This window comes from Microdochium trichocladiopsis (genome assembly GCF_020744255.1).
Source record: "Microdochium trichocladiopsis strain MPI-CAGE-CH-0230 chromosome Unknown B0I36scaffold_1, whole genome shotgun sequence".
Lineage (NCBI taxonomy): Eukaryota > Fungi > Ascomycota > Sordariomycetes > Xylariales > Microdochiaceae > Microdochium > Microdochium trichocladiopsis.
In genome coordinates, this window is record NW_025763544.1 from 1,848,891 (window position 1) to 1,860,292 (window position 11,402).

At 57.4% G+C, this 11,402-nt stretch overlaps 1 protein-coding gene across 1 annotated transcript; it reads right to left on the reverse strand.

Moving 5' to 3' along the window:
• Window positions 1-293: 293 nt before the first annotated feature.
• B0I36DRAFT_343954 (uncharacterized protein) lies at window positions 294-2,574 on the reverse strand (the record flags this gene model as incomplete). The annotated part of the gene is made up of 5 exons (XM_046156210.1): window positions 294-393; window positions 805-888; window positions 1,365-1,659; window positions 2,144-2,178; window positions 2,528-2,574. 5 exons carry the CDS (start codon window positions 2,572-2,574, stop codon window positions 294-296), a joined length of 561 nt encoding a protein of 186 aa, XP_046018221.1.
• Window positions 2,575-11,402: the final 8,828 nt, after the last annotated feature.

Below are 11,402 nucleotides of genomic sequence, written 5' to 3' on the forward strand. Positions count from 1 at the left end.
GTCTACAAGTGGTATAAAACCACCACTGAGTCTTTTCAAACCACCACCTTGCAGCAGACGGGTAGATTTAAACCCGGTAAGGCCAAGCCTTTTATTCCATCGAAGAGTTACCATGTCGCATTGCAGCTGGTGACAGGTCTTGGCGGCATGAAAGCCAAACGTACACAGTCCGGTTTTCGATATCGCTTGTTCGTGCAGTAAGCCCGTCATCCTATGAATTCCACAGATATGATGTGCACAACCGCACCAACGTTCCTGGCCGGCAATGATACTCGAAAACACAAATAGCACACTCACACCGTGAGCTTTCTCATTAGATATTGGCCACGAGCACGTGGGAAGTTGTGCTTCATCCCCGATTGCTCGAGAGTTTGCTTGGCAGGGAACCACTCACTGTAAACAGGAAGATATATTCTCGGCATTTACTCTCATCTATCCATGATCCATCGGTCCCGGGAGTCATTTATTAAACTCCGTCTAGTGATGAATCAGTGGCATAGTGCCTGGACCGCCACATGCTCGTTCCCGATTCCCATCTAACTACGGCAACCGACTGCAGTCGTGAAATTTTGAGAAGCAACTCAATCACCAAACCAGATCGGCTTCTCATCCACATTCACACGTGATATCTTCCGCGGGTCCTGGTCGGCTCCGGAAACAGCCCGGAGTCCCTGGTACAGAGAACGGCAATGCTACGCGACTTGCAGCAGAGGTTCGAAACTAACCGAGCAGACGACATGACATTACCACGCCGACTCATGGCTGTGCAGTTTCATGTTCTCTCCCTCCCTCCCTCCGACTCACCAGCCCAAGCTTTCGAAACAGCCTGAGGTCACAGAATTTGTGGTCGGTAAGAAGCCGTCATCCCTCTTGACTACACAAACACCTCTATCCGCATGTCATCAGAAAGGCCGGCGGCATGCACATTGCCACATTCACATCCTGAAAACCCGGCCCCCCTTTTTCCCGCGCTTGGGGCTCATGACAACATGATTGCTGCTGCTGCATGCATATGCAGAAGCATGAAACGTGCACGTGTGTGTGGCTTCTGCCGTGCTTCTCTGCAGGCGCCGTCTCGACGTCTTGACTCGAGCCACAGCAAGCGAGAAAGTGCCGAGTTCCTTCCATCGCGTGCGGTAGAAGGTGTGTGGAAGAAGCATACAGGTCAAGGCTGCTCGGGCCTTCTCTTGCGCCGCGCGGGCAGGCACTAATGCAGTCCCTTTTTTAGGCCTGCTGTCAGTGCCATGCTGTGAAGGGTGAATGAAGCAGCAGCCACTGGTGCAGAGGCCATGCTGCAGGAGTCAGGAGGCGAAAATCAGAGTTTGCTCTAGAAGGTCGAACTATTGGCGCTAGAAGGTTCTCACGTCGTCTTGGTGCGGATCGTCATCGCGGGAGACATAAGGGTGTGCTGGAAGACTTGAGAGCAGACAGGACTCTGGTGACCAGTAGCGCGAGCTTGACCACAAGAGGCAAGTACAAGATGGCTGGGGATGGTGTACGGAAGAGAGCTCTCCCACCATCCGTAGGTGGCAGAGGCTCGGAAGGCAGCGTTTTCCAGCCACTTTGGCGTGGGGATCTGACGGGAAGGAGTGAGGCGAGTCAGTGCAGTCGAAGGCGCCGGGGTTTGTCCGATAAGTCGGGTCACGGTTCTCACACACACTGGACGTCAACATCCGCTGCTGGACACGAGTCGTCGGCCAAGCAGGCTTGTGGCTGCAGAGTGTACGCTAGCCACGTGAGGCCAATGGCCAGCCTCTGAGCTTCCGAGCACTTCGGGTCGAGGTGGAGATCGGGGCGTTTCCGACCGGATATGATGCGGAGCTCCGTGTCTATGGACGTTGATTACCTGGAGGCGGCAGATGCTGCACCTGCATGAAGGGTCTTCAAGAGCTGCTGCCGTGGGGACATTCGCCAAGCCTCCGCATTTCGTGACGACGAGGAATACCGGTGTGTTGACTGCCCTCGTCCAGGTTCCTGTGTTGCCCTTGGTATATGAAGCTCGCTTGTCGCTGTGACTTTATGTGCAGCCTACAAACAGCCGACGGCTAACTTGTCCCTGTTGTCAGCCCAACTACTGCGTAAGCCCGAGCAAATGATCTGGCCTTGCATGGCCGACAAGGGCAAATCCCGCCGCCTCGCCTACCTTCATAGTATGTGCTTGCCCACTTTCTGGTAGCGCTGCGCCGGCGCCAAAGATGCCTGCCGGAGTGCGGCCGTGAGACGTGGACGGGTGGAATCGGAATCAGCATATCAAATGCCGGCCGGGGATGTCTCCGCCGCAGTGGGGCTGCTCGAGTGGCGGCGCATTCAGTGTCTGTGGCGCACCAGCTAATGGCCGGCACGACCTCGGAAGGCGTGCGTGTCGAAGGCGTGCACGCAGGTGTGGCTCAGCGGCCGTGTGGGGCTCGCAGGTCCCTGCAGCTCTCAGAGACACAGGCTCGACAGGCAGGGCCGACCTGGGCCGAGCCGAGGATGCAGCCCCCACCCCAGTCTGGTCTGGTCCTCCTCCGCTCACCTCACCACTCACCTGTCCAGACCCTTCTCGCAGCACCGCTTCCCCCGCATCTGCGCCATGTGGTCCCGTCTAGATTGCCCAGAGCGCCCAATGGGAATTCTGCGTCCAGATGCCGCTTTCGCGATCGGCAACTCGCAGCGGCCCAGCCAGAGCACTCGCCAGGCAAGATAGATGCCGTGTCTCACCAGCCTGCGGCGTGACCAAGGGATCCAGACGCCGACACGCACAGAGACACGCAGCACTACAACCGACGATCCACATCGCCTCGTCCTCCCTTGCCGGCTGCCCTGCATTCATTATCCTCACACCTGTCTCTGGCAAAGCCTAGGCGCCGCCAAACCGGGCAGAATTGCCATTGTGATGATTCACAAGGCGGCGGCGGCGGCGGCAACTGCTCTGCCCGCCGAGCGTCCATGGCCGCACGCTATTCCCACCACATTCGGGCCTCTTGTGGACGCACGTGAACGGCACCAGCTCGGCGGGACAGAACTGCCCGCTCCTGGTTCCATCAAAAGGGCTGCTTGGGGAAGGACAGACTCGCAATCCAGGCCATGTTCGACATGGTCAGAAAGGACATGTCAATCCTCCGGCCACGTTTTGCACGGAAGTGACACTGAGGGGACACGTCTAGTTGTCGACTTGCACGTGAATGTGACAGCTGTGAGCCCTTGCTGCATGCGGCTCGTAGCCTCCGCTGGTACCGATCTTGCGCTTCTTCACACGGCCACCGGGAACACTGCCCGAGAAGAGCAGCTCGTCAAGGGTGCCCCAGAGTCAAGTCGACCACGCGTCTGTTATCAGTGATACGGGAGCTTTGTCGGGGCCCCTGCTGAGGCCGATGGCGTAAAGATCGAGGCCCAGGGGATATCTGCGCGGCCGGGGTTACTGATGGTTATATCCAACAATGGCTTGCCAGCCCCTTGACGGCCGTCGCCCACCGGTTCTGCTTCCGTGCCCTGAGCGCTCGCGTCGGCTCGAGCATGGGCAACCCTCTTCCTTCCAGAAGCAAGGCGTCCCGTCCCTATCCATCTGTCAGGGCATGCTCCCCTTGCCTCGCCTATCGCACTGGTTAAATGGAAAGAGCTCCCCGTGGCTGGCGGGGAGAGCGTTCCGGGGCATGGGACGGGACTCAGGGGGATCGTATGGCTGCGCATAGCGCCAATACCCTGAGACCGGGGACCTCGCCGCAAGGGCACCCGCCAAGGGGGTGTGGCGGCGCCGCTTCCAACACAGGAGTGCGACTTGTGCCTCGCCAGTCAGTCGGGTGAGGTTCCCCGTTTGTGGGGTTCGCATCTCACTGGGTGGTGTCTGACTCGAGGTCGTTGGACGGCATCGTTGGTGCAGTTCAATGGCTCGAGTCGGCACTTCGTCCTGAGACGTTTCCTGCCTCAAGGCGGCGTTCGTCCGGTCTAACACGGCCCGCTCGCTGAACAAATGAGACGTGAGACTTGAGATGAAAGACCTGGGGCGCGCCTACCCAGGCCTAATTACCACGCCCGACCAGACTTCAGGTTGAGACGAAACTAAATCCCTGTTTCGGCATGGTCGCAATGGGCAGTCAGTCAGTCTCCTTGCACCGGGACCAATCCCGAAGAGCATCTGCTACCCCAGACAACGACTTCCAGGCTCGGAAGCGACTGGGCAAAAACAGCCGGCCGTAGACCGCCGGCATCCAGATGCCCGCACACCGAGAGAACGCTCATAATGGCAGGCGATGGTTGCGCTCTACCCGTGAAGAAGGGTAAGTGAAGGGGGGGGGTGCGCCGGCGCGCCTGTCAAGCGCAATTTCCCAGAGGCAGCTTCCAGAAGCGTGTCAAATTCCCGGGGGAGCGCCGCCGAAGGTGCGCTCGGCGAGCAGGGCCGGTGTTGGCCGGGTTATTGCTAGCGCGCCTGGATGGGGGAGCTCGGGGAAGGAGGGCCGGGGGTTTCAAAGCAAGCACCGATAAGATTACATGGTAAATGCTCCAGGCTCAGCCACGGCTAAATTCAATGCATTACCCGTGATTCGCGGACACAGTTATTCCGACGGGGGGACCCAACGGAAGAGGGATCTGTCTGGAGAGAGTTCGTGGAGTAAAAGTAACGTTTAATGCTTGGGCGTGTTTTCCGTGGGCGCGCATGAACCAGACACGCCGGCGCGTGCACTTGTGATTGATGCGCTTTTTTCACTTTTATACGACGGCGGTGAACACCCGGGCCACGGGGAGTCAGTCTAGATGAAAAGGTTAAAATAAAGAAAATGAAATTATTGGTGGTCGCACCGGACAGGAAAGCGTGACAGGGAGGAAACACACAACACCTTCCGGATGGGAGACGCGGGAAGGCAGGGGAGGATGGGCTTTTGAAAGCTGTCAGGCCGAGCTTTCTCTTTCCCACGTGCGTGCCTTTTTGGGGCGAGGTTTTCTTGGGACGTCTGACAGGGGGCTTGGCGAACCCGTGCGTTGCTGAGCAGTTATCAACGTGGTTGCAGTTGTTGTTATTGTTATTGTTGATATTGTTATGCCTGGGTTGTATACGCGACAACGCACAACTGCCCATAATGACCCCGCAAGTATCAGAGACTCTCATCTTCAAGACATGCAAAAGAGCCATGGGCAAAAAAAAAAAAAAAAAAAAGAAAAAAGAAAGCGACGAGACAAAGAATTTAGCATGTCGAACCGACCAACGTGACTCAGCGCCCCGCGGGATGTCTGCCGTGCGTGCCAATGCAAGTCAAACGGCAAAGACGAACGAGGCATCCCAAAGTGGCGCCATGAGACGGTTGGATGGATTTATACGCGAGTGGCGAGCGTCTCGTGTCTCTCTCTCGCTCTCTGCGTCTCGTTTCTCCTCATTCTCTGAAAGCCATCTTGTCTGACTTGGTGCGATTTGACAAGTGCCATTGCTTAGACACATGCATGCATGCATGCATGCATGTATGCACTGGAAGGAGAAGCCGTGAGACAGATTCACACATACTGGGACGGCGGGCGCCAACGTCTTAGATGTTGGACCAGATTAAGTGTGGTCGATGATGGGGCGCCCGCACGGCATCGCGCTGGATCGAAGGGGTCTCAGACATGCGGGTATGCAGATCATCTTGTCTGGATGCTGCTGACATGCCCGTCTCACCCGCCCGCCTTGTGCAACGCCACACCAGCAACGACATTGGAGCCGAGGCGGCCTGTTCCGCAAGGAACTCTCTCGTCCTGGTGCTGGGTCTTGTGCTGTAGTCCAGTATCTGTCTGTTGTGACCGTCCATCTGGCAATATTGTTGCATCTAATACCTCCACGCGCACACGCACACTAATAATAGCTGAGCAGGGCGGAATCATGGCCTTGCCCCCAACGGGACGCTCCAGATCCAGCAAACGTAAGCTCACTTGCTTGCAAAGGGATCGTCGCTTGGGGGGCGTGCATCCAATGAATGCGCACACGTGCTGCTGCAACGTTGAGATGCGCGCGCGTCGTCCTTGTGCTCCTGCGGGAACGTGGAATATGCCCATCACTGTCCAGGGTGGGGGCCCCAAACGGCGGGCTGGGCTGGCCTAGGCTCGCGTCTCGTTTGTAGGCGCAGCCAGCATCCATGGATTGCGCGACCCCCGCTCTTCCCAAAGGCAGGGCCAGATTTGGGGGACGTTGTCGTATCGGCTGCATTGCTTGCTATCTTGAAGTACGTATGCTTTTGTTTTTGTTTGGTTTGGGTCCCTGAAACAAATGGTAAACGACCCGGCTGGATCTGGGTATAGACGAGGAAATAAGTCGCATTGTGGGCAAACCTCCCCTTCCCCTCGGTGTATCCGTTTCATGCGTGGGGAAGGGCTGGCCGACCATAGGATCGTCGTGATATTCCTGTTGGATGATATCTCGTGGCACATATTGGTGGCTGACCCCCAAAATCCCACGGAAAACAAACACCCATCACCACCACTACATTAACCCCCGAGAATCCCACGGCGCAAAATAATGCCGGATGCTAAGTTTGATCAGGGACTTTGCACCCACGCGTACGCTCTTCTCATTAGTGGGGGTTCGGCAAAAGGTCCACGGGCAAAGCAGGAGGAGGGGACTTTCTTTGTTCGGCATTATTCCAGAATGGAGGAACACACACCCTCGCTTAGTTAAAGCCTGGACGTCGGTTATCCGCCGCTGCCCGCCTTAGCAGTGGACCGTACTTACTGGATGCAACATCTCGCTTGGTGGTCGTCGGCGGCGGCGGATAATACGCAGCTCCCGTCTACTACGCCCTTGTCGGTCCGGGTCTAGCCCAGTCCGGTCCACGTCTGCCCTACGGGTCTTATCATCGTCAAAGGCACAGCAGAGGCGATTTACACCCACGCCTCGCCTTTTTGCCCCGACGGGCCAGCCAGAGAGGAAAAAAGCCCCAACTCAGACTTGATGAAAAGTGTCCCATCTTTTCGTCCCCACATCTCGAGCTTTCCTACATCCCTTAGGTAATTAAGGTAACCTTCGCTCGGCGAGACTAGAAAATACCACGGGCGGGTTTACTTCTAGTGGCTAGGCCTGTGCGGGGGTGAAGAAGGGCCGGTTTCTGCTGTCGGCGGTATTCTTTTTCTGAGCCCCCTCCCCTTCTAGCGCAAGCGCCAGCGAGCATGGGCGGCGGGGAAGGACCACCACCATCTCAGGTGCTTGGGTAAACGCACTCCCAGAACCGTGAGTGAGGTTTCGGCCCACAGGATCCCCACAAACCATCCATGGTTGGGCAGCAGTCAAGTTGTAGGCCGCATCGCACCCTCATGAGAATGACACAGCAGCGAAGAAGAAGTGCAACCGCATGCAAAGGTCCGACACCGCCAGACCAGATCTTGAAGGGAACGGCTAATCAGCTTGTTTGACTCGTTTGCTTGCTCAGTGCATCACCATCCCCATCTACCTAGGTAGCCCTTGCGCTGTACGCGCGTGGTCTCAAGTTTCTGGCAAAGTTCTGATAGGTTCAAGGCGTTTGCAATGGTAACAACGATGCTGCGTTTGGAGCCTCTGGGCAAGGCGGTCAACGAACACCGCCTGTGACTGCAGCATGCAACAACAAACGAGGCGCCGCTGGGCTGCATTTGACAGCTGAGTGCCGCGTGTGTGAGAGAGTGTATTTGTGTTGTGCGTGTGTGTGGGTGTGCGCGCATGTTGGGTGAGTGGGTGTGCAGTGGGCTTGCCGATGCAAAGCTGAGGCCTGCCCTGCCCTGCCCTGCGGGCTGGGTGTGTGCGTCATGGTTGCAGCGGGCGTCGACTTGTTGCTCCGTCGGCTGCATGGAAGGTGGTGTGGTGCGTGTTACATTTCTGGACTTGCGGTCAGTGGGAGAGAGGTTCCGGTCTGGAAACAGGAAAACAAACAACGGCCAGCGTCTCAATCACTGTTGATGATGATGATGGGACTGTTGCATGTTGTGTCTGCTCTATTGATGCTGCTGTGCCAGCGAGAGCATATTCGAGAGTTCTTGCCTCCGGGACACGGCGTGATAGCGGGCGAAAAAAACAACAATACACGCCATTTCACTTACTCAGCGCAACCACACTTACGCAGCGCTGCAACCGTGACATCCAGTAAACAAACTTTGGCCTTCGTGATAAATGATCTGTACCACAAAACAACTTTTCTCGGGCGGGAGAATACGAAACACTGCCCCTCCCAAAAACGAAACAAGCAACGACGGCGATGAGTTGCTGCAACCTCAGCTGGCGACCGCTCATTTCCCCTCCAACCAGGACCATTGACCCCTCCAAACACCGAAAGACAAAATAAAAACGAGGCGAGACGTGGCATCACACACCCCTCCCACCTTTGCTGCTGTACCATCTGCCTCTCTCTCTCTCTCTCTCTTGTTTTGACACATCGTGGCAGCAGGCGCCTCCTGCAAGCCACGCATATGCACGATCCCAGGCGCACCTCCCATATATGACCAGAAAGCCAGAGGCGGTGACGGACCGGGTGTGGGTACCCGCGCTCCCGCCTGTTTGGAGCCAGACCGGGGTCCGGACGAACAGCAGAGTAAAAACAACAGGACCAGGAATGGGCCGGGAAGCACAGAACCAAGAAAGACCTGGGAACCGATTTACAACTCTAAAATCGTCCCCCCTCCGCCGAGATAGTAGGGCTGGGGTCGGCACAGCTGCAGTGCAGCACATACCATACCGCCTCGAAACAAAACCGGGCCCCCAAATAGACAGTGACAGCACAGCAGATGCGGTGTAAGCCACGCATACAGATGAGATGGGCTACACAATTGGATAATTTTAGAGAGGGTTTTTTGGGGGCGTGTGCACAAGGGACAAGGCAGTTTGTGGCTGCCCGAGATGCCGCTGACGTGTTTGATGCCGATGCCGACGCTGATGAGGATGAGGATGGTGACTCAGATTAAGATTTCCTTTGCTTGCTGGCGCACCATGACCACCACCACACTTACTACCGTCATTATCGTCATCGTGTTTCAGCTGGCCGGCCCAGCCAGCCAGCCAGCGTCACAGCGAGACGGAACAATCGAACCTCTTTCGTGGGTATCGCGCAACCATGTACGCGTGGGCCCTGTCCTTTCACCATTGCGACCCGGCAAAACACCTGAGAAGTGATCAATGGACAAGCCACAGCTCGACTTTTTCCTCACTATGATGCACCTGAAAGAAAGAAAGGGAAAAAAAAAAAAAAAAAAAAAGCTGGCAAGTCCCGTAGGAAGCGAAAAAGCAAGTACAGTAATGATATATTCCCGGGGAACAGGCCGGGATGCTTTTTCTGAGGCGGCGCCAGTGGGATGTGGGGCACCGTCGATGCTCCCGCCCGGGTGCGTCCCCCGCGGGCCACACGCGTGGCTGCGGGCGCGGAACGGTGATTCCCCGTGTGCTTCATCACCCCCTAGATATCACACGAAGTACCGGGGGAGGAGGGGGGGAGGAGGCTTGGTCCTAATCTTTTGAAGTCGGCGCTTTTTCCTCAGAGGCCCTGCTTTCTTGCGCGCCAAAGTCGTCATGGGCAGCCTAGCCAGGGATCGCGGGATTCCCGTGCAAGGACGAGAGTCAGGAGCCAAAGCGGCACCAGGTTTGGGGGTGGAGGAGCTCATTTACCATGCCAACGGGTTGACGACGGAGTAAGTGACAGGGCACGCACGGGCACGACGGGTAACCGGGCGGAACGCTCAGAAGTTAAAATAACGAGGGGGCAGGGAAGGATTGGGCAAGTAAAGGAAAGCAAACCGAAGCAAGCAAGCAAATGCCCAAAGCGGGCCAAACGGGCGGGAGCAAGCGAGCAGGCATCCCATGAGTCTGGTAAATTGCATGGAAGCAATCAAACCTAAAGTTTTCATGTCGCGCGGGTGAACGGCCTGCTTATTACGGAGGAGCACACCTCCCGCGCCGTGGGCCTGGCACAACGCGTGCAAGCATGAATGTCCGGCGGCCCATTTCATCATACCCACCGCCGGTGTGCACAGCCAGCCTCGCGTTCCCCAGCAGGATTCTGGGCAACGGCCTACCTCGTTTGGCCGCCCACCTGTCAGGGGCCATTTCCGAACGTTGCCTCGATTAGAGACGGAAAAGCTGAAAGCGGAAACGAAAGTTATTCTAAGGCAGGGCGGGCAGCGAAGCCGGGACCACGCGCAATGATATAATATCGTGGTCAGCTTAGCGTGGCAGAGCAGGACCGAGTCATCACGGGCAGTAGTAATACGTAGCACTGACTGTAAGTGTATGTGTGTGTGTGTGCCAGGGCATAAACTCCAATGACAATGCGTGCAAAAGCAGGCAGGCAGGGCTTGACTCGAGCCCCTTCGGGGACTGCCCGAGGCTCTGTGCGGCCACGAGCCGGCGATTGAGGTAACCATTGCCACTCTGGGCGTAGTGGGAGATCCGGGACAAAGGAAGAGGGAGCCGTCGGTCGAGGTTGTCGGTAGAAAGGACTGGTAACATTTGACACGGAAGTACCGCGGCCGCTTTTTGCCCAACTCATGGGTACGCGCTGGGGCCTCTGTTTCCACGAACCCAGCGCTCGTTGCTTCTCGACTCCTGGCTTGCGGGGCAGCCAGGCCGTGCCGTGGCAGGACCAGCGCTCTGGATTCAACTCATTCCGGACGCGCTTCCGCGCCGCCTGGCCCCCCATGGCCAGTGCTTTTTCGTCTGGTCGGGGAAGCTGGGACGCCATGCCGGCCCCTTGGAAAAGTGACAAGCACGGACTGCATGGGCCATGTTCTCGAGTCAAGGCGGGCAGGCCCGTGGAAAAAGGACAGCCAAAGGGGCGGCTGTTGTTTCGCGAGGTCGTAAAGGTCGGTGTAGCGCTGTGAGGCACACAGAAGGGCCCTGGCGCGCAGAGAGAGTCGGTGACCTGCCGAGATGGAGGGCTCGTGGCGGTAGCGATTGGAGGCACAGGGCCAGGGAATCGCAGCTGCTGACTCTGATCCCAAGGGACGGTCGTCGAGGCGGTCTGGCTGACTAGTGCAACCTGAGCAATCCCTCGAGGTGCTGGCTGGCGGTCAGTGGCGTGGGGGACTCGGGAGTCTTCCCACGGGGGGGAGTGGCAGAGAGGAGCTGCCTGTGAGGGAAGGAGCTGGCCGGAGCAAGGGAGCCAGGGGGGTGGGGTGCGAGGGAGGACGTTGATGAAGTTGTGGAGGGGGCGTGCTCCCGCTGCCACCACACGCCCCCCCCTCCACAACCATGGCCCCCTTTGCTTCCACGCGTGTTGCACGCCCCTGCGCCGCCATCCGCTCGGTAGTCCAGCATCACGCTCAAATATATGAACACAGTCCTGCCGCCCGGCTTCATCCCCAGGTCCCTTCCTCCCCGACACCAAGACACAACGATCCACATCAGCTTCACGTCGACTAGCACTGATCTATCAGTCCTCTCAACAACAGCCACGCGCTTGTTGCCAACTACGAGACTTCGACTTCCACACACACACCCATTCACA